This window comes from Heloderma suspectum, chromosome 3 (genome assembly GCF_057233095.1).
Source record: "Heloderma suspectum isolate Gila_16-S chromosome 3, 16-S_ref, whole genome shotgun sequence".
Classification (NCBI taxonomy): Eukaryota; Metazoa; Chordata; class Lepidosauria; order Squamata; family Helodermatidae; genus Heloderma; species Heloderma suspectum.
The window spans coordinates 34,425,785-34,449,831 of record NC_139460.1 but is presented as its reverse complement, the minus strand read 5'-3'; the positions used below and the strand labels follow the sequence as shown (position 1 = coordinate 34,449,831).

The 24,047-nt window shown below is 42.0% G+C and overlaps 1 protein-coding gene across 9 annotated transcripts in view; it reads left to right on the top strand.

The window, feature by feature from the left end:
- MIPEP (mitochondrial intermediate peptidase) overlaps positions 1 to 24,047 on the top strand; it is an 81,562-nt gene that overhangs the window by 31,329 nt on the left and 26,186 nt on the right. For 7 of the 9 annotated variants that reach the window (XR_014789007.1, XR_014789010.1, XR_014789009.1 and 4 more), the window contains exons 13-15: positions 478 to 682; positions 3,430 to 3,539; positions 19,487 to 19,561. Coding sequence is in view for 5 of the 9 variants with exons in the window: in XM_084842884.1 (XP_084699010.1) it covers positions 478 to 682; positions 3,430 to 3,539; positions 19,487 to 19,561 (390 nt within the window). In the remaining 4 variants the exon portion in view is untranslated. The remainder of the gene's footprint in view (positions 1 to 477; positions 683 to 3,429; positions 3,540 to 19,486; positions 19,562 to 24,047) is intronic. The other 2 variants (XM_084842885.1, XM_084842889.1) reach the window with 1 other exon arrangement.

Sequence of the window (24,047 nt, the reverse complement as noted above, 5' to 3'; positions counted from 1 at the left end):
TGTATTTTCCTCCCATTCCTGTTGATAATGACTACAAGGGTTGAGCTGGTACTTGCACATAAGAAGAGCCATGCTGGATCAGAGCAAGGATCCATCTAGCCCAGCATTCTGTTCACACAGTAGCCAACCAGCACTTGAATTTTGAATGTAGAATTGTGCCCTGAACGTGTATACTAGATTTTATTCTGGTATCTCAGTGTTCAATTGACTTACCATGTTAACAATAAACTGACGAACTTAAAAACAGAATGCTAAATGGTTAAGTTAAACCAAAGGCCTCATTTTGCTCAGCCAAGTATATAAGTCTTCATTCAGCATCTGTTCTGGTACAATATAACAACTTGATTTCAGATAACTCTAGAATTGTAAGCAAATTCTGTGACTGTTTGAAACTGTACAGATGTCTTAAAATGATATTAGTATGACAAAGTATTAAAACACTTTTTCTGCGATATTTTTTAATTTTATTTTAAATAGGATTGCCACTTTACAATACGTGGAGGCAGACTTAAGAAAAATGGAGAATACCAACTTCCTGTTGTTGTCCTTATGCTAAGTTTGCCCCATTCCACTAGTGGTTCACCAACATTGCTAACTCCTGGAATGATGGAAAACCTCTTCCATGAAATGGGTCATGCTATGCATTCTATGCTGGGAAGAACTCGATACCAACATGTTACTGGTAAGCAATAAGTGTAATTTTACTAGTTAAAGGTCAAATAAGTGCTTCACTTTTCACAAGCAAGCATTTCATAGTTTATACATTGTATATTAGGTTGTGCTGTAGACAGAGGTTTTAGTTTTATCTTTTAAGGCAGCAGAGAGAAGTTTTTTACAGTCTTATTTGTTACTGGCCTTTAAATAGTGTAACTGATCATTCCAAATTATGTTCTACATTATATAAAAGTTATTTCCCAACGTACATCATGCCTTAGTGTGAATACAAAACACAAAGTAGAATGGTCAGTGCAGGCCTAGGTTTAATTCTACATGGGTGGAATACGAAGCGCAGGTAGGATTTAGCCCTCATCCCGCTTTTGTCCATGTTAATGATGGAGATTTTGCTAGTGTTAAAATAATTATCAGTTTAATTTCTTAGATAGGTGATGGGATAGTAGATCTTTAAATTTGCCCTAATTCTTGGGGCCTATCAGTAGTAGGTGGTGATCTTGGAGCTTTGATATGGTGAAAGCAGGTTGAAACCCAAAGAGCAATAGGAGTACCATTGGGTGATTATGCCACCCTATCATCTTCCCTCCTGCACAGCTTTTTCTTTCTTCCTTTGAAAGGAACAGAAATAGAGAAGGATGGCATTTGCATAGGAGGAGGTGTTTGGTTTGAATAATCTACTCTGTACTGTCTCCTTCCCTTCCTTACAGCTTAGTAGATGACTCAAGCTAATGCTGTCCCTCCACCGTAAATCAGCAGGAATTCACAGGACAGAGTATGGAAGAGCCATGCTGCCTAGCTTACCTGATTTTGTTTTCCCCCACTCTCTTCCTTGAGTGGAAGAACTGCCCCTTTTGTCTTAAAGATATAAGCTGTGATGCTATAACACTTCAGAGGAAGTCAATAAATATGCTAATTGCAAATTGGATATGAAAGTTACTGTACAGTTAATGAAATGTGAAGCCAAAGCTGACATTGCTAGAGTTTTCTTTCTTCAGAGAACAAAATATTTTCTTTCAGTGTTAGCATTCAGGACTTGCTTAATTTTCCAGTCTCAAATAAATAGGGCTAGCAAACTTGACAGCTTCTTCCTGGGGAAGACTTGCTTCCCAGTTTCAGTCCTGTCTTTTGCATTGGGGACCAGAATTTCAGTGAGCTCTTGGGCCATCAGACAAATCCTTAAACTGTTTCTCATTGGCTTCACAGTCTGCCATCCTTTCTCTTTCCCTTTGCGTCCCCATTTGGCCAGCAGATTTCTTTTCATTTTCCTCAAATGTTCTTCTTGATAAACTGGATGCAGATGCTGGAGAAGAGATTATTCTGATTGTGTGCTGCTGGCCTGCAAAGATATTTGGTTATTTTGAGCTGAAAGTGGCCAAGCCCTAGACTGTATCAGGTAGTCTGCCCAGACTGGTTATGCTAGGCTGTGTAGAGATGAATAAAGGCAGCTAAAATCCAAGACACATGAATACAGCTTGATGTCCCAAGAAATGTCTACCGAATTGATAGATGTCTGAGGCCAGGAGCAGGGAGAGGATTCTACAGATGGAGTAAACACAAGCACAACTGGTTGGAAATAGCATAGTTTCATTGCGTCTAAGTTTGGAACAAGGATTATGTCTTGATAAATTGGCTGCTGCTCTAAAAGCATCCTCTGTGGCAGTGATACATTATTATAGTGTAAGGGCGTATTCAAATAATAGAAACCATTTTTGGAGGTTTTGGATATTTTCCACCCTTAAATCACTGATCCAGTGATATCCTGCTCATGCATGATGTAGCCTTGCTGTAGAGGATGGGGGTGGGGGAAATATTACCAGTTGGCTCACTTTTTTTTTCGTAGACAAGCAAAAATCCCAAAGCAAAACATGGGAGATGTGTGCCCCAGTGCTGCAAATGGGAAATGTTCTATGTCACCTACCCCCGATCTGGCACTATTCAGCAGATGTTTATGACACTCATGTTCCACACAGCATCCCAAGCCACAATTGTCCTGTTACCCAAGGCAAAAACTAACATGATAATCTATTATGGTTTGAATAAGTGCTGAGAAAATGCAAAATCCCCAAAACAGAACTTCCCTGCGGAAAGATGTCTACATGCCATACAACAAATAGTAATGATTAGATATTTATAATCAAGAAATTTATAATCTGGAAAGGCTTGAAGTTTGCAGGTCACAAGGAAAGAAAGGCTGAATTTGAGGAATGAAGTTTTTAATAGTAAAGTATTTCATCATCATGTGTTTTGCAGTATTTAAAAAACCTTCAAGTGACTGACATCTTGAACATTTAAAAAAAGCAAGTGTGAACAGTAACTGTGAGCTCATCAGACAGATGGGGATGACAATATTTGTAAGCGGGATTAAATTCTCAAGCATAGTTTGATATTTTTATTGTAATTGGGTTTAGAGTTAAGGCAATTAAAGATGTGGTGTTTAATGTAGGGCCAGATTGGCTGCAGCCTGGCTTACATTTATAAAGGGTGTGATACATGGTTTTATATATAGGGTGCCTCACCCAGCTGTTCAAATATTGTGTTTTACTTTGTGATTTGCAGTAAAACATGTAGTATTATAATTTAACATTCTGCCAGTATGTACAATAACATTACAGAAATGAAATATTTACTTAATGAATTATTTATCACAGTTCATCAAAAGTGCAAATGGAAAGCTAAGAGGAGCTTTGGGGAAGACAGAAGAATGTATGTAAATGTTACGGCTGCCTGCATGTTAATGCTTCTTCATATCCTCCACAGGAACAAGATGTTCTACTGACTTTGCTGAAGTTCCCTCCATCTTGATGGAGTACTTTGCGAATGATTATCGAGTGGTGAACCAATTTGCAAGGCATTATAAAACGGGTCAGGTAGGGATAACTAAAAAGCAGGCTAACTATAAACAAAAAAGGGGGTGGGGGCAGGGTTCCTAAAAAAACACATTCAGTTCAATTGCATTAGGTAAACAGACATTTTTTTGGCATGTGCTTCACACCTCTTGCTCCCCTTTAGAGACAAAACATTACACAGAGAGAAGCAGTGGTTGTCTTTTTAAAAAACAAACAAACACCTCTCCATTTGAATCTTTAGAAATAATAATTACCTTACCTCTTCTGTGTGTTATAGGATTTTTTAGAGTACTGGGAACTTATAAATCCTATATGCAGTGGTGGGGGTTTAAGATATTCCATGTTTTATAAGGCGCTTTCATCACTTGTTAGGATCAGTCATATAGAACTATGTGTTGATAGAAAGATCAGCTTGGGGTGGCTGTTTCCCAGAACATTTCAATTAATTTATTTGTATAGTACTATTTAGTAGAGCTGGAAATATCCCAGGCACCTAAGCATTTAACGTTGACTTTACAAAGATGTTTGTGTTGCCGAGAAAGCAGTAATACCTTGCCAGCCCCATTGTCTAGCATTATGGAACTGAGTTCATAAGTCCCACTGAATCCAGTGATGATATTCTGGAGGTGATGGATTTGACCTTGGGGGAGCTGGGGGTGGTGATGGCCGACAGGAAGCTCTGGCATGGGCTGGTCCATAAAGTCACGAAGAGTCGGAAGCGACTGACCGAATAAACAACAACAACAAGTGCATCTAGGATTGCAACCTTAGAATATAATATGCTACCTCATATTTTTCCAGAAACCATGACAGACCTTGTTAGTTCACAAATCTGGAGCTAGGCACTGTGTGTGTCCCATTCTTTAGATGTTCCTGGTCAGTTTTGTGATTGAACATATTTGGCATTAAATCATTGTGTACCAGGAAGCAATTGAGTCAGTTTTAATTCAGCCTTGAAGGGCAGACAGGATGAGCTGTAATGTGGGATTAGGACTGAAGCCTGAATCTGCTCTTTTGCTGTCATGTTTCTGAATGTGTGTTTCTTTTGAATATTTTAAAAACTATTTTAGACACAGCTGTCTAATTTTTCTCTTTAAAATTGGTTGAAGAGGGTTTGATACCAAAGACTTTATTTCCTGTAATTTTAAATATAAATATGAGTAATCAGAGTGTGAGAGTAGATCTGTTGGTTGTTATGATAATATTAGTTGCTTGCAGTCTATTCTGTCTGAAGAAAACCTTCTTGTATATGCTTAGAAGGAAGGCCAATCCTACTTGCTTCCCTCACCATTGTTTATGTTCACTGACAATTGCTGCTTTGATTTAGTGCTCTCAATTATGTCAGCTTTTCTAAAACCTATGCAAAAAGCTTTTCATCAAGGATTCTTAGTTGTAGAACAAAAAGTGGGGCTAGGTTTTAAACCAGAATAACTGTTTGGAAACTACATAGCAAATGAGTAATTTTGACATCCTCTACATACCCCTAGTGGTCTTAATCTAGAAACCTTGTTCTACATCAGAAGTGCCTTGTTAGATCAGACTGGGGGCCGACCTAGTCCTGCATCCTTTTTATCTATAGTGGCCAGCCAAATTCCTCCTGCAATTGTACAAGCAGGGCAGAAAGCAGATATCTGTCCCCTTTCAATGTTCCCAGCTTCTGGTAATAGTAACTGATAGACTTTGTCTAATCCTCCTTTAAAACCATCTAATCTAGTAGCCATTACCACATCTTGTGAACTCCATGTTAATTACGTATTGTGTGAAGAAGTACTTGACTTTTGTCTGTCCTAGACCTACTACTAATCAATTTCGTTCGATATCCCTGACTTCTAGTATTGTGAGAGAGGGAGAAAAAATATATTTCTATTTTCTATTCATCCTTACTATGCAATCCTATGCATATCTACTCAGAAGTGAGCCCCATTAAGTTATATGGAGCTTACCCCCAGGTAAGTGGGTATAGGATTGCAACCTTAAGAGCAATCCAGCCTTACATTAATAGTGGCCTGGTGGGAGAACCACTGGTAGAACAGCTGTCAGATCCTGTGCCCTGCAATTTCACTGTAGGTAGGTAGGGTGGGAGGTAAGATGAGTTTTTCCCCCTCCCATTGATTCCAGCGGGAAGGGTCCAACTAGGCCAGCCTTGGTGTAGACTGTCCTGCTGTGGCTGTAGCAACTCTAAATGCAGTAGAGTTAGCAAACATTCAAGCCTACGGGTAGTTAGCAAATGGGGTTCAAGCTGCAACAGAGGTGGTCTAAATCCAGGCAGAGGTCAGAACACAGTCGGTCAGGTAGGCAGTGAGGATCAGGCAACAGCAGGAGCAGTCAAGTTAACAGGCAAGAGTAACACAGTAAACCAGTCAGGTACATTACATGGCCCCTTCATGGTTCACTGCCTTGTTGTGGTGAAGGGGCTTGCATAACTCAGTGAAGACATAAGCTATGCCGTGCAGGGCCACCCAAGACGGACAGGTCATGGTGGAGAGTTCTGACAAAATGTGGTTCACTGGAGAAGGAAATGGCAACCCACTCCAGTATTCTTGCCAAGAAAACCCCATGGAACGTATGACAAGGCTAAAAGATATGACGCCGGAAGATGAGCCCCTCAGGTCGGAAGGTGTCCAATATACTACTGGAGAAGAGCAGAGGGAATTTCCAAGTAGTGCCAGAAAGAGTGAAGCGGCTGGGCCAAACCCGAAAGGACACTCAGCTGTGGATGTGTCTGGTGGTGAAAAGAAAATCCGATGCTGTAAAGAACAATATTGTTTAGGAACCTGGAATGTCAGATCAATGAATCAAGGTAAGCTGGAGGTGGTCAAACATGAGATGGCAAGACTGAACATCATCATCTTGGGAATCAGCAAACTAAAATGGACAAGCATGGGTGAATTTAATTCAGGTGACCATTATATCTACTACTGTGGGCAAGAATCCCTTAGAAGAAATGGAGTAGTACTCATAGTCAACAAAAGGGTGGGAAAAGCAGTACTGGGGTACAATCTCAAAAACGATAGAATGATCTCAGTACGAATCCAAGGCAAACCATTCAACATCACAGTAATTCAAGTCTATGCCCCAACCACTGAGGCTGAAGAAGCTGAGGTTGATCGGTTCTATGAAGACCTACAACACCTTCTAGAAGTAACACCAAAAAAAGATGTCCTTTTCATCACAGGGAATTGGAATGCTAAAGTAGGAAGTCAAGAAATCACCGGGATAACTGGCAAGCATGGCCTTGGTGTACAAAATGAACAGGACAAAGGCTAATAGAGTTTTGCCAAGAGAACACGCTGATCATAGCAAACACTCTTTTCCAACAGCACAAGAGACGACTCTATACATGGACATCACCAGATGGTCAATATCGAAATCAGATTGATTATGTCCTTTGCAGCTAATGATGAAGAAGCTCTATACAGTCAGTAAAAACAAGACCTGGAGCTGACTGTGGCTCAGATCATGAGCTGCTTCTTGCAAAATTTCGGCTTCAATTGAAGAACGTAGGGAAAACCACGAAACCATTCAGGTATGACCTAAATCATATCCCTTATGAATATACAGTGGAGGTGAGGAATAGATTTAAGGGATTAGACCTGATAGACAGAGCGCTTGAGGAACTATGGACGGTGGTCTGTAACATTGTTCAGGAGGCAGCAACGAAATCCATCCCAAAGAAAAAGAAATGCAAGAAAGCCAAGTGGCTGTCTGATGAGGCTTTACAAGTAGCTGAGGAAAGAAGGGAAGCGAAACGCAAGGAAGAAAGGGGAAGATATATCCAACTGAATGTAGAGTTCTAGAGAATAGCAAGAAGAGACAAGAAGGCCTTCTTAAATGAACAGTGCAAAGAAATCGAGGAAAACAATAAAATGGGAAAGACTAGAGATCTTTTCAAGAAAATCAGAGATCTCAAGGGAACGTTTTGTGCAAAGACGGGCATGATAAAGGACAAAGAAGGCAGGGACCTAACAGAAGCAGATAAGGTTAAGAAGAAGTGGAAAGAATACACAGAAGAACTATACAGGAAAGATCTGAATGTCCCTGATAGCCATAATAGTGCAGTCACTGAACTTGAGCCGGACATCCTCGAGAGTGAAGTCAAGTGGGCCTTAGGAAGCATTCCTAACAACAAAGCTAGCGGAGTTGACAGTATTCCAGCTGAGCTATTTAAAATCCTAAAAGATGTTGCTGTTAAAAAGCTGCACTCAATATGCCAACACATTTGGAACACTCAACAGTGGCCACAAGACTGGAAAAGGTCAGTTTACATTCCAATTCCAAAGAAGGGCAATGCCAAAGAGTGTTCAAACTACCCCACAATTGCGCTCATTTCACATGCCAGCAAGGTTATGCTCAAAATCCTACAAGCTAGGCTTCAGCAGCATGTGAACCGAGAACTACCGAAAGTACAAGCGTGGTTTTGAAGAGGCAGAGGAACTAGAGATCAAATCTCCAATATTTGCTGCATCATGGAGAAAGCAAGAGAATTCCAGAAAAATGTTTATTTCTGCTTCATGGACTACGCTAAAGCCTTTGATTGTGTGGATCACAACAACTTCTGGCAAATTCTTAAAGAGATGGGGAGTATCAGACCACCTTACCTGTCTCCTGAGAAACCTGTACGAGGGTCAAGAAGCAACAGTAAGAACCAGACATGGAACAACTGATTGGTTCAAAATTGGGAAAGGAGTACGACAAGGCTGTATATTGTCACCCTGCTTATTTAATTATTATTATTATTATTATTATTATTATTATTAATTTAAATTATTATAATTTATAATTATAATAATGTAATCATGATGTACTCTGCATAATTTGTATTCAGAGTATATCATGAGAAACGCCAGGTTGGATGTATCACAGGTCAGAATTAAGATTGCTGGGAGAATTATCAACAACCTCAGATACGCAGACGATACCACCCTAATGGCAGAAAGCGAAGAAGATCTAAAGAGCCTCTTGTTGAGAGTGCAAAAACTGGTTTGAAACTCAACATTAAAAAAACTAAGATCATGACATCTGGCCCCATCACTTCCTGGCATATAGAAGGGGAAGAAATGGAATCAGTGACAGATTTTACTTTCTTGGGCTCCAAGATCACCGCAGACGGTGACTGTAGCCATGAAATTAAAAGACACTTGGTCCTTGGGAGGAAAGCTATGGCACACCTAAACAACATAGTAAGAAGCAGAGACATCATCTTGCCGACAAAGGTTCGTATAATCAAAGCTATGGTTTTCCCAGTAGTAATGTATGGCTGTGAGAGCTGGACTATAAGGAAGTCTGAGCACCGAAGAATTGATGCTTTCGAACTGTGGTGCTGGAGAAGACTCTTACGAGTACCCTGGACTGCAAGGAGGTCAAACCACTCAATCCTAAAGGAAATCAACCCTGAGTGCTCATTGGAAGGACAGATCCTGAAGCTGAAGCTCAAATATTTTGGCCACCTAATGCGAAGAGAAAAGTCGCTGGAAAAGACTTTTCTGATGCTGGGAAAGATCAAAGGCAAAAGGAGAAGGGGACGGCAGAGGATGAGATGGCTAGATAGCATCACCGATGCAATGAATATGAACTTGAGCACACTCTGGGAGAGAGCAGAGGACAGGAAGGCCTGGCGTGCTATGGTCCATGGGGTCACGAAGAGTTGGACATGACTGAACGACTGAACAACATTACATGGTCCAGAAGCAGTTAGGCAGTCCAAAAGGTCAGGGAACAGAGCATCACTCACAGGGCAAGGTACACGGCAGAGGCTAAATGGACCAAGTTGTTCCACTGCTGGCTGTGTTTTCAGTGAAGGCTTTTAAGCCCAAAGACTGCTGGGCCCCACTCAGCTCAGCTGCAGTAGTCAAGCCTCCCTTTCCAGAGCCTTACTCCTGAGGAGGCACTTTCTTCTGAGGAGACCTTTTCTGGAGGCGAGCACTCCTTTGCACAGGAGCCCTACTAGCCTATTGCTTGAGGTGACAACACTCCTAGTGGTCAGGGGGTTGCTCAGCCTCAGAGGCAGAGTCCCTTTCCCCTGACAGGGATGACCCTGCAACCATCTTCACTGAGGGCTCAGGGTCCTCTGAGTCTGGTGGCACACCTTGGTCTGGGGTGCCTTGGTCTTCTGCGGCCTCCAACTCTTCCTCTGAGGAGGACCCCTCCAGTGGAGATATGACATCCAGTGGGTGCATGATATAGACCTGTACGGGTTCCTGGGGTGTGTTGGGGCAACAAAGGGGCTGAGGATGTAGGATCTCCTCACTCATGCCTCTGACATGCTTCATTTCCCCCTCTGCTGGCAGAACATCACTGGTAGAACACCTTCACCAGCTGACCTTTCTGGGGATGGGCTGGGAGCATTCCAGTAGTGTGTTGTCCCACCAACCCCACCTATACCACGGTGTTCCCCTATGAAGCGGCATTTACACCACTTCCTAAGGGCTTTCAGTTTGCTTATTAGAGAACTATATCCGTAGTCTTCATACTATTCTCCATATTGTTTTAACTTATTGCATGTCCCCTTCCTTTGTTGTTTTTCCCCCCCTAAACAAATTGCTGGAGCATTCCGTAGGGAAAGTGCTCCAACCCCTTGTCCATTTTGGTTACTCTTTTCTGTACCTTTTCCATACCATCATAGCCTTTTTGACATTAGGCCACCAGAATGGTACACAACATTACAAATGTATGTACCACATAGATTTATAAACTGTTATTACAGTTTGTTGTTTATTCGGTCAGTCGCTTCCGACTCTTCATGACTTCATGGACCAGTCCACGCCAGAGCTTCCTGTCGGCCGTCGCCACCCCCAGTTCCCCCAAGGTCGAGTCCGTCACCTCCAGAATATCATCCATCCACCTTGCCCTTGGTCGGCCCCTCTTCCTTTTGCCTCCCACTTTCCCCAGCATCAGCATCTTCTCCAGGGTATCCTGTCTTCTCATTATGTGGCCAAAGTACTTCAGTTTTGCCTTTAATATCCTTCCCTCAAGTGAGCAGTCTGGCTTTATTTCCTGGAGTATGGACTGGTTTGATCTTAAAATAATTCCCAACTTTTCCTTTTTCAGTGGCATGGCACACTATGTTTAATGTTTTTGTTGAGCTATCCACTGGGTAGTCACAGCCAGGTCAGACCCCACCAGCTTATATATAAAGTTAAGAATTTTTTTTCTCCATGTACTTCACTTTACATTTACTTACTTTGAATCTTACTTACTATTTTGTTCCCCCCCTCACTCAGCAAAGAGCAACAGAGGAAGAGATACATAGATGTAACTGCCCACCTTCCACTCTTCTTTTTATACCAGGGGTAGGCAACCTTTTAGGGCTCATGGACACATTTGGCTATTTGAGAAACTGTCCTGGGCACCACCAGAGAATGGGTGCACTGCAAATGAAAGCATCAGCCTGCAGCCACCTGGCATCTTCATTTCCTAAGAATGTTTCTTAGCCCTACGTGTGGGCCAGAGATATTCATGGGAAAAGAAGATGGGAGCAACAAGAGGCCCTCACTTTGCTTTGAAGCAATCCCAGCTGCCAATAAGAAATGTTATTTTAAAAAATAATTAAAATGTAGGAGGGATAGGGTACCTCAGCGGGCACCAAAAAAGGTGTCTGAGGGAACTTTGTTTTGAGGCAATTGCATCTGCCAGTAAGAAATTTTGTTTTAAAAAAAATGTAGGAAAGGTAGTGCACCACGGTGGGTGCCAAGAAAGGTGTGCGAGGGCGCAGAGGTGCCGTGTTGCCTACTCCTGCCTTACCCCCCTGTGTTCTTCTCCTTCAGCTGGCCTCTCCTGCCCACCTGCCAGCATTGTGAAGCTTTCTAGGCTGCCAAAGTCATGCTCCCGTCTTCACCAGCAGTCACTTCCAGCCAACCATCTAATTCCATTCCGCACTCCCCTGGTTTTCTTTTCCAAGGTTCTGTGGCTACTGAGTATGATAAGTCTTCATTGGGTTTTATTTTGTGGGGTGGGGAGGCTGCCATGTTAAGTTTGATTTTTAAAACTTCTTTTGTACTTCTGCAAATCTCAAGGTTCCCCTGAACATGCTGATACCTTCCTCTTGTTTGTACGTGGTTCCATTTTATCTACAGTCGTGTTGGCACTCAGAACCTAAGTTTGCTATTATAAGGAGTGATCATGTCTACGATATTGGTCCTGTATACATATATTCTTTGCATTTTCAATGAACACTAAAAAGCTGGTGAAGCAGGACTTCCCTTTGCAGAAACCATGCTGATTCATCCTCAGCAATGATTAAATAATGCCAACTTTAATACCAGCTAACCAGTGTTACATAGGTCATCCTCCAGTTGTCTGTAAGAAGGCTAATTTTAATGATAATTTCATATATTTTTAATAAAAGTTCCGCAGTTTTCACATTTGAATTCTTTATGGACTCTCAAGTGAATGTGATCTGGCCCCAGTGAGTGTTTAGTTTGTAATGTATAACTTAGTCTAAAACGTAATCCTTTGTCACCTCTATTTGACATAGCTCCTTAAATGCCCTTCCCAAAACCATCAGCAAAAATATTGGTCTTAGCAAGCGATTGTATGCTTGTGTTAACATACTCTCATAAGAGAAAATGGGTGGAGGGGGGAGAGTTGTAGAAGCCCATCCTTTCAGAACCTGTGTGCTGCTTCATACACAGTACCTTTCCTATATGGAAAGAATCTTCTGTCAGTGAAAACTGCCACCATTGCACATTTGGAATGCAACCAGTCAACTTGCAAATGTGTCTAATTGCAATAATAGCTACAGTGGTGCTTTAACTGAGGTAGGAGTAATGTTTTCCCCCCACTAGTATCCAATAGAAGTGCAGGGTTACTTCTGTTGCCCATTCCCTGACAACAAAAAACTCCCTGCTATATGCTCCAGTGAACTGCAAACCTGGATTTCCATTTCACTGAAGCTTTGTGGGATTGTGGTTTACCAAAATACCAATTAGCAGGGTTCTGCTATTTTGTTCTGTTTAAAACAGGATAACATTTGACAGCCCGTGATTTGAAACAGCCAAAATATAAAACTGTGAAAAATTAAAGTTATACTGGGAGAGCCAATTTTGTTGTAATCGTGTTAAAAATTAGAGCCCTATAAAATGAATCTGTTCACTGTTGCCAAGTTTCTCAGTGTTTACATTTTATGTGCAGGAAAAAAATTCTACTATAGCATGGTATCAGATGTGCAAATGGGGAATCTGTCAGGTGTTCAATGACCATGGTAGGTCATGGCTTGGCAGAAGGGAGTTTAGAACATAAGACAAGTCTTGCTGGATCAGACCAAAGGTCTATCAAGACAGTATTTTGTTTCCATTATCAGCCAAAGCTAACAAAAAGGGAACCTCACAAGGAATGCCAGAAAAGTTCAAAGCAAAGGGGTAGACAAAAAGTATGTTTAATTCAATAAAAACAATTCCCAAACATTTTAAATTGCCCTGAAGAAGGACCTGTGAGTCCGGAACGTGTTGGGATTGTTTTCATTGAATTAAACATCATTTGTGTCTGCTCCTTTGCTTTTTGCTTTTCTGGCATCCGTTAGTGGCCAGCCAGATGCTTACAGGAAGCTTACAGTCAGGGAATAAAAGGAAAAGCCTCTCCCCGTGGTTTATCCACTGTATATTAGTAGATGTATTGCCTTTTAGCTAGCATGGCAAATAGTCATTGATAGATGTATCTTGTATGAACTTGTATTATCCTGTTTTAAAGTCATCTGGGCTAATGGCCATCACCACATCTTGCAGTGTTGAATTCCATAAATAAATTATGCATTGCCTGAAGAAGTTACTTTTACTTTTTCCCTATCCTGAATCTACTGCCAATCAATTTAATTAGCTGACTTCTGCAATATAGTGTTAAAAGTTCTTTCCACTCTCTCCATAATTTTATAAACCTGTATTATGTCCCTACTGCATTGTTCAGTTGTCTTTTGAAGTTCATTCTTCTTTAAAAGAAAAGAACCAAGACTAGATGAAAAGCCAAGTTTTAAAATGATATACTTTGTAGAATCTATTGTTTTTTCATATAGACACCAGTTGAACAAAACAATTTAACAATTCACTTACCAAATTTGCAAATTATCTAAATTATTTGCCCAGAACATTTCTGGGTATCCTTTTTTATTTTGAGTCTCAGAATCATATTGTATTAATTTGTTATATTTTAGCCTGCCCTCCTCAAAGTGGCATACACGTCTCTCCTTACCACTTTTATCCTCAGAACAACATAGATTTTTCTGAGGAGTTGTGACAGGCCCAAGGTCATCTAGTGAGCTTCATGGCATATGAAAATGAATTTTCACAGAATCATACAGCCCAAGCGTATCTATCTTTGTTCAAAAGTAAGACCCACTAAGTTTGATGAGATTTAAACTGCTTGAGACCACAGTATCTATAGGAACGTCTCCTCCCATGTGTACCTGCTTGGACCGTTAGGCCATCTTTGGAGGCCCTCCTCTGGGTGCCCCCGCTGAAGGAAGCCAGGTGGGCGGCTTCAAGAGAGAGGGTCTTCTCAGTTGTAGCACCCTGCTTATGGAATGCCCTCCCCAAAGAGGTTCGCCTGTTGCCTACATTGTTAACTTTTCAGCTCCAGGCCAAGACCATTCTTTTCTCTCGGGCATTTCAGAGACCTAGTTCTAGATTTGTATGACCGTTTTATATATTCCTGTACGGTTTGTATTGTATTTTTAAAAAATATTTGTATTGTATTTTATATTTTTAACTATGTGTATGGAATTTTAATATAACTGTTTGTAATCTGCCCAGAGAATGTTGGTTATTGGGCAGATTAAAAAAATATAATTAATAAATTTAGTTTCAATTAAGTATGCACAGGATTGCAAATATAGTCTCATTTGCATTCCTAGTGATGTAGGCAGGAAGTGTACATACTCAAGAGGTTGGATCCGGATTTAGACATGTTCAGCTGGGCTAGCAGAAGCAGATATCCCCACCCCCTGCTCCTCATGCAGCTGCTCCAGCACCTTTAAAATGCCTCACAGAGGGTTGGGGGCACCTTCTAAATGGGGTGAGTTGTGGTGTGGGTGAGAGAGAGGAGATCCCTGAAAATCAGGCAGAGGCACCTTTCATGATTGTAAACTTCCCACCCATGGAAGGCAGATCCTGGATCTAACCCAAGATCAGTTCACGCTGAGTTTTTTACTTCTCCCATCACAGCACACTTGTGCTGGTTTAAATGGTATTTTTATGGTGTTATGGCTCTGCAGCTTTTAAATTATTTTATGTTGATTGGTATTGTTATTTTATAGTTTAGGTTCATTTCTGTATACTCTTGTTTTTTGAGAGGGCATTTACCATGAAAGGCAGCTTACAAATATTTTAAATAAATAATAATGTTGAATTCTGAATAGGAACTGGAGCTGCTGCAATATGGGAGGGAGGCAAAGGAGATTGACTGAAGGCCGTGGAAACTCAATAAGGCTTGCATCATGATGGCCTGACCTGGCTATAGTTTATTCCACCCAGTATGGGATAATTCTCCTGTCTCCAAAAGTGGGAAGGCAACATCAAATCCATAGCCTCATATTTACCACAAGATTTGATCACCTTGGGATGTGCAGATCTGTCACACAATAGTGTGAGTTAATTTACAGGCGAGGACATAATGATACAGTGTTCTTTGAGCTTCTTGGGTCCCGTCCCATCCATCCCCTCCCTCCAGTGTTAAGCAAGGTATGCCACCTGGACCATTATGGGCTACAGCTGTGGCATCCATAGGAGTAAAGGATTAACAGGCAAAGTAGTAATTACCAGCTTGACAAAGTAAGTTATGTTTTCAACTTCACTTTTTTTTTTCATTAGAAATTGAAAGAAGAGTCTTGCGTCCACCTGTCTTGCTTTTATCTCTGCAGTGCCGATTAGGCCTGTGTGCGGTCTAACATTTATGTCTGTGTTTCATGTTTATGTTTACATTCTTTACAGTTTTGGGGGAGATCTCTTTTCCTTGTTAAAAAATCTTTCTGATCAGAGGGTCCAAATCTGGGGGATATCCCAGAATAGCAATTTTACTTCAGTGTGGAATAAATATATGTTGGTTAAATGGTGCTACTGAAAATTACAGCTTTGTACATTGAATGTTCCTAAATTTTCAAAACTATATTACTATTTTCTGGATGGGAAAATTATAGATATTGCCTGGCTAACTACTACGTGAAGCAGCCTTTCAATTTAGGAGCATTTCATTTCGATTGTTCAGTTCCAGAGTCTATCTAGTTAATCAATAACATTTGTCTCAATTTGCAATAACGTTTATCCAATTGTTCTACTAACATCAGTATTGTTTTTCTAGATCTCATAATTGGTGCAGAACCCATGTAAATTTGATGTAACAGTTCCTAGACACTTCAACTGTAAAGCTTCAGGCCTGATTGTAGAGTTCTTTGTAAATGCCAGACATCTGTGTTCCATTTTAGAAGCTAGAGAAGCTTGTTAAGAGGCTTTGGTCACACCAACACTCAGGCCAGAACCACACATTATAAGAAACACAGGGCAGCCCATGTTCAGTTCTCCCCCTCCCCTCCATAACGTATAGTAAAACTTATCTTGTGCCTTAATGTCACTAGGGGTAGTGAAATACACAGCATGATGACATTGGGACACAGCGTAGGTTTTACTGCACCCTATGGAGGAGAAGGGGAAAACTAGACATGAGGATACTGTTTTCAAACCCAGTGTTTCTGGCAGTGTTGCATATAGTTGCATCTTCAGAGTTCATCTAAATCATCTTTCACCAACCTGGTGCCCTTCAGATGTTTAGAATTTCAACTCCTGACATCTCTAGCCAGCATGGCCAGTGGTCAGGAATCAGGGAGTTGTAGTTCTGGTGGGCACCAGGTTGGAGAAGGCTGTTCTATTTCATATCAAATGAAGTAGAAAGACGCTTCTCTTGTGCATATTTTTTCTTTTTCTCTTCATAGGTAACAACAGATACTTTCTTCTCTCATAAAAACAGTGTTAATGTGTGTGACTGGAATATATTACCTGTAAATTTATCTTGAGGAGGGTATGGTTTTCTGCCAAAAAGAGAACTACAGCATTTATATGTGCTCAATAATTGTGTGTTCATGCAAATGCCTATCCATAAGAGAGGCTCCAGGGTGCTTTCCCACTGGGGCAAAAGGTATCTTCAACTCGCAACAGCCTCTACTACCAGAAAGTGAAATAAACTGTATTCCTGTAGCCAAGGAAGCAGGGCATTTTTTTTAATACCCTACCATTTACAGTACAGGTGGGCAAATTTGGGAGGTCTGGGGGCCATTTTTGCCCCCCATGGGCCACAGTCTGAGGGGCATCATGGAGTTTGGGGTGTGGCCCCAAATTGCTGGGGTGATGCCGAAATTTGGTGGTTAAGCACTCTTGCAAACAAACAAAATTTGGCCATTTTGGTGCTCTATAGCTGCTATAAATGCCATTTGGGGAGAAATACACACACAGGGCCAGAAATATTGGAACAAGGATAACTGTTTTGGCAGTTGGCCTCTGTACACCACCACATTGAAGTTGAAAGGAAACATACCCAGATGGGAGCGAAGTCAGGACTTTCAGCTGTAATTCAAGGGGTTGGACAAAAGTGGGGCAGTAACCATTCAGGAAGGACAGCCAGTGGCATACACACACACCCATTGTTGGTGGCTCATAAGTAATGGAACGAATGGCTGACAAGCAGCTGCATGGCCAGGTGTGGCCTGTTTCCTGGGCACCCCATGACCAATCAAGCAGATAAAAGGCCTGGAGATGGTTCTGAGTGTTACATTTGCATTTGGTAGCTGTTCACTGGAACTCTCAACATGAGGTCCAAAGAGGTGTCCATGCAAGTGAAGGAGGCCATCATTAGGCTGAGGAAACAACATAAACCCATCAGAGAGATAGCAAAAACAGTGGGAGTGGCCAATACAACAGTTTGGAACATCCTGAAAAGAAGGAATTAACTGGCAAGCTCAGCAACAGCAAAAGGCCTGGAAGACCACAGAAGACAACTAAAGTGGATGACCACAGAATGGTGAAGAGGAACCCTTCATGTGAAGAGGAACCCTTTCACAACCCTTTCATGGTGAAGAGGAACCCTTTCACAACATCTAGCCAGGTCAAGAACGCTCTTGAGGTGGTAGGCATGTCATTGTCAACATCTACAGTCAAGAGACGGCTTTATGAATGTAAATACAGAGGCTTCACAACAAGATGCAAACCACGGGTAACGCTCAAGAACAGAAAGGCCAGATTAGCCTTTGCCAGCAAACACCTGAAAAAGCCTGCCCAGTTCTGGAATAAGATTCTTTGGACTGATGAAACCAAGATTAACTTGTACCAGAATGATGGGAAGAGAAAAGTATGGAGAAGAAAGGAACAGCTCATGATCCAAAGCATACCACATCATCTGTCAAACATGGTGGAGGCAGTGTTATGGCATAGGCATGTATGGCTGCCAGTGGAACTGAGTCACTGGTGTTTATTGATGACCTGACTGCTGATAAAAGCAGCAGGATGAATTCTGAAGTGTATAGGGCTATACTTTCTGCTCAGATTCAGCCGAATGCTGCCAAACTGATAGGACGCCGCTTCATATTGCAGATGGATAATGACCCAAAACATACAGCAAAAGCTACCCAAGAGTTTCTCAAGGCAAAGAAGTGGGATGTTCTTCAATGGCCAAGTCAGTCACCTGATCTCAACCCAATTGAGCATGCTTTTCACTTACTGAAGACAAGACTGAAGGCAGAAAGACCCACAAACAAGCAGCAGCTGAAGGCAGCCACAGTAAAGGCCTGGCAAAGCATCTCGAGGGAGGAAACGCCGCACTTGGTCATGTCCATGGGTTCCAGACTGAAGGCAGTCATTGACTGCAAAGGATTTTCATCCAGGTATTAAAGGCGATCCTTAAGTTTGAAATGATGTTGGTTTGTTCCATTACTTATGAGCCACCAACAATGGGGGGGGGGGTGTATGCCACTGGCTGTACTTCCTGAATGGTTAGCGCCCCATTCAAACCCCTTGCATTACAGCTGAAAGTCCTGACTTTGCTCCCATCTGGGTGTGTTTCCTTTCAACTTCAATGTGGTGGTGTACAGAGACTAAATGCCAAAACAGTTATCCTTGTTCCAATATTTCTGGCCCTGACTGTGTGCGTGTGTGTGTGTATATGTATGTATGTATGTGTGTGTGTGTATATATATATATATATATATATATATATATATATATATGGGGCTGCACTGCGGAGCAGCAGGGCCTACAGGCAGCCCCTGGTCTGCACTTTGCCCACCCCTGGAGTGACCTATTGGGGATTATTTTCCCGCTTATATCTCTTTCTATTGGGTGCCTTTCTTCCCCTTCTCTTTCCCCCTCCCTGTCATTTTAAGGAAAAAGGAGAGAGCAGTTTTCCCCTTCCTGAGGAAGAAGTAATTTTGTTCATGTAATCCAACTATTGCTAGTCCATTTCCTTGTCCTAAGAAAGCACCTGGCCATGGGTAGTTGTGTCATTCGGCTAACACAAATGACATAGCACTAGTAGAAACTAGGTTCTAAACTATGCACAAGAAGAGAATCCAACCAAATTTACATTTGCTCAAACGCAGTTTCGCAAGTGGTTGTGCATTACACTTCTATAACCTGTTGTGCAGCACGTTGTACATACGGTTGCACAAACATAACCTGCAACCACTTTTGCAATCAAATGATTTGGTGGAACTCCACTAGCGCTATTTGAGTTTGCTAAATGACACAGTTGGATACTGCCCTACCACTTGGACCAATCCTCTCCCTTCTCAGAAGAAGGAGGGTAGCAAGACAAAGCAAAGTCAAGTGCCCTTGCATAAAGAAACTGAGATGGTGAGATAGATAGGAGCAATTGAGACCCCTCTTATGTCCTTTTCCAGCTTATAATTAAATCCATAACCGTTTCACTTTCATTTGACTTTTATTTTGTTTGTTCATTAAACTGATAACTGTTGCCAACTTTTTTCTCCTTTTTTATTCAAGGCACTGCCCAGAAACATGGTGTCAAGGCTCTGTGAATCTAAAAAAGTTTGTGCTGCTGCTGATATGCAGCTTCAGGTACATTGATTTGTTCCACGTGAGTTTAACTTTACAATGAAGCTATAACAGATGTTAGGTTAGCCCAGTATCATTTTAAAGATATAACTCAGTGATGCAGATTCTCTGCCACATCGGTACAACTGTTGAATATTCAGAATGAAAGTTACTTTAAAACTGTCGATTTTAATGTAGTTCAACATATACGTATTTCTTTATTTAAAATTGTAAGACTGACCAATCCTTAAAGTTTTAGTTCAGTTGCAATGTAAAAATAATACACATGCAAATAGAAACAGACTTTAAAAGCTAAAACTTGCCAATAAAATGCTAGCCTAAACAAAAAGGCCTCAAATGCATCTAGGAAAAGCTCAAGCAAATCTCTAGTGGCAGGATGGGGAATGTGTAGCCTTCCAGATGCTGTAGTGCACCTCCCATTATCCCTCACCCTTGGCTATGCTGGCTTGTCCAACATCATCAGGAAGGCCACATGCTCCTCACCCCTGCTCTAGTAGAAGAGATTTAACATCTTTCTGTGGGCCGGTGCAGACATAAGTCCAGTTCCCTCTTGACTGTAATTAAGAAAGAGGTAGGCAGGTTCTGTCCGTCTTGGGTGGCCCTGCACGGCATAGCTTATGGCTTCACTGAGTTACGCAAGCCCCTTCGCCACAACAAGGCAGTGATCCATGAACATGGACAGGTCATGGCAGAGAGTTCTGACAAAATGTGGTCCACTGGAGAAGGAAATGGCAACCCACTCCAGTATTCTTGCCAAGAAAACCCCATGGAACGTATCACAAGGCTAAAAGAGATGACGCCGGAAGATGAGCCCCTCAGGTCGGAAGGTGTCCAATATGCTACTGGGGAAGAGCAGAGGGTATTTCCAAGTAGCGCCAGAAATAGTGAAGCGGCTGGGCCAAACCCGAAAGGACACTCAGCTGTGGATGTGTCTGGCGGTGAAAAGAAAATCCGATGCTGTAAAGAACAATATTGTTTAGGAACCTGGAATGTCAGATCAATGAATCAAGGTAAGCTGGAGGTGGTCAAACATGAGATGGCAAGATTGAACATCGACATCTTGGGAATCAGCGAACTCAAATGGACAGGCATGGGCGAATTTAATTCAGGTGACCATCATATCTCCTATTGTGGGCAAGAATCCCTTAGAAGAAATGGAGTAGCACTCATAGTCAACAAAAGGGTGGGAAAAGCAGTACTGGGGTACAATCTTAAAAATGATAGAATGATCTCAGTACGAATCCAAGGCAAACCATTCAACATCACAGTAATTCAAGTCTATGCCCCAACCACTGAGGCCGAAGAAGCTGAGGTTGATCGGTTCTATGAAGACCTACAACACCTTCTAGAACTAACACCAAAAAAAGATGCCCTCTTCATCATAGGGGATTGGAATGCTAAAGTAGGAAGTCAAGAAATCACCGGGATAACAGGCAGGCATGGCCTTGGTGTACAAAATGAAGCAGGACAAAAGCTAATAGAGTTTTGCCAAGAGAACACGCTGATCATAGCAAACACTCTTTTCCAACAGCACAAGAGGCGACTCTACACATGGACGTCACCAGATGGTCAATATCGAAATCAGATTGATTATGTCCTTTGCAGCCAAAGATGGAGAAGCTCCATACAGTCAGTAAAAACAAGACCTGGAGCTGACTGTGGCTCAGATCATGAGCTTCTTGTTGCAAAATTTCGGCTTAAATTGAAGAACGTAGGGAAAGCCACTAAACCTTTCAGGTATGACCTAAATCATATCCCTGATGAATATACAGTGGAGGTGAGGAATAGATTTCAGGGATTAGACCTGATAGACAGAGTGCCTGAGGAACTATGGACGGAGGTCCGTAACATTGTTCAGGAGGCAGCAACGAAATCCGTCCCAAAGAAAAAGAAATGCAAGAAAGCCAAGTGGCTGTCTGATGAGGCTTTACAAGTAGCTCACGAAAGAAGGGAAGCGAAAAGCAAGGGAGAAAGGGGAAGATATACCCAACTGAATGCAGAGTTCCAGAGAATAGCAAGGAGAGACAAGAAGGCCTTCTTAAATGAACAATGCAAAGAAATCGAGGAAAACAACAGAATGGGAAAGACTAGAGATCTCTTCAAGAAAATTGGAGATCTCAAGGGAACGTTTTGTGCAAAGACGGGCATGATAAAGGACAAAGAAGGCAGGGACCTAACAGAAGCAGATGAGATTAAGAAGAGGTGGCAAGAATACACAGAAGAACTATACAGGAAAGATTTGAATGTCCCTGATAGCCATGATAGTGCGGTCACTGAACTTGAGCCGGACATCCTAGAGAGTGAAGTCAAGTGGGCCTTAGGAAGCATTAGTAACAACAAAGCTAGCGGAGATGACAGTATTCCAGCCGAGCTATTTAAAATCCTAAAAGATGATGCTGTTAAAGTGCTGCATTCAGTATGCCAACAAATCTGGAACACTCAACAGTGGCCACAAGACTGGAAAAGGTCAGTTTACATTCCAATTCCAAAGAAGGGCAACGCCAAAGATTGTTCAAACTACCGCACAATTGCGCTCATTTCACATGCCAGCAAGGTGATGCTCAAAATCCTACAATCTAGGCTTCAGCAGTATGCGAACCGAGAACTACCGGAAGTACAAGCTGGGTTTAGAAGAGGCAGAGGAACTAGAGATCAAATCGCCAACATTCGCTGCATCATGGAGAAAGCAAGAGAATTCCAGAAAAACGTCTATTTCTGCTTCATTGACTACGCTAAAGCCTTTGATTGTGTGGATCACAACAAACTGTGGCAAATTCTGAAAGTGATGGGAGTACCAGACCACCTTACCTGTCTCCTGAGAAACCTGTACGAGGGTCAAGAAGGAACAGTAAGAACCAGACATGGAACAACCGATTGGTTCAAAATTGGGAAAGGAGTACGACAAGGCTGCATATTGTCACCCTGCTTATTTAACTTATATGCAGAGTACATCATGAGAAATGCCAGGTTGGATGAATCAGAGGTCGGAATTAAGATTGCCGGGAGAATTATCAACAACCTCCGATATGCAGACGATACCACCCTAATGGCAGAAAGCGAAGAGGATCTCAAGAGCCTCTTGTTGAGGGTGAAAGAGGAGAGTGCAAAAGCTGGTTTGAAACTCAACATTAAAAAAACTAAGATCATGGCATCTGGCCCTATCACTTCCTGGCATATAGAAGGGGAAGAAATGGAAGCAGTGACAGATTTTACTTTCTTGGGCTCCAAGATCACCGCAGACGGTGACTGTAGCCATGAAATTAAAAGACGCTTGCTCCTTGGGAGGAAAGCTATGGCAAACCTAGACAGCATAGTAAGAAGCAGAGACATCACCTTGCCGACAAAGGTCCGTCTAATCAAAGCTATGGTTTTCCCAGTAGTAATGTATGGCTGTGAGAGCTGGACTATAAGGAAGGCTGAGCGCCGAAGAATTGATGCTTTCGAACTGTGGTGCTGGAGAAGACTCTTACGAGTCCCCTGGACTGCAAGGAGGTCAAATCAGTCCATCCTAAAGGAAATCAACCCTGACTGCTCTTTGGAAGGACAGATAATGAAGCTGAAGCTCCAATATTTTGGCCACCTAATGCGAAGAGAAAACTCCCTGGAAAAGACCCTGATGCTGGGAAAGACTGAAGGCAAAAGGAGAAGGGGACGGCAGAGGATGAGATGGCTAGATAGCATCACGGATGCAATGAATATGAACTTGAGTACGCTCCGGGAGAGAGCGCAGGACAGGAAGGCCTGGCGTGCTATGATCCATGGGGTCACGAAGAGTCGGACACGACTGAACGACTGAACAACAACAACAAGGCAGGTTCAGGAGCACATTTTCCACCTCTCACCCACTTTGCTCCCCTTTCTCAAGTTAAATCTCCCCTTCTGCTTCAAATCAAGATAAGAGGAAAGTTGCCACCAGTTAAAGTGGATTTGAGATCCTGGCATCAGGGAAAATCTGATTAGCTGAACTAGTGTTAAAGTTGGTGCCAACATTTCCCTGAACAGCAGTTAAGGCAGGGTGGAGGATGTGTTTTCACAGCTAGCTCCCAGTTTTCTTAACCATAGTAAAGAGTGAGCCAGGGTTATATTTGCACTGGCCCTATGTGCCTTTTCTCTCTAAACGTAGTGTGTAGATGGGCCCTTAAATCTAGATGTTTTGTTTGTAACACCTGGATCAGAGGATGGGGCCAATAGGTCTGGGGGCCTTGTCAGAGAATATGTTTTACATAAAGTCCCTCTGAATTTAATGAGATGCACTCCCAATTAAGTGTGCATACTGTTGCAACTTTAGTTAGTGGGTCTCTTAAGTAAAATGTTTTGGAAACTACCAGTTTAGAACATAAACATGCAGAGCAAGAGCAAGCAGGCCCAGTTTAATTCTGGCAGTGGACTTGAAAGGTTTGTTAAGCTGCCATGTGTTTTTCAAAAACTAATCATTCAAACAGGAGCAACATAATCCTTCGGAAATGTTTATATTTTAGATGTAAAGACC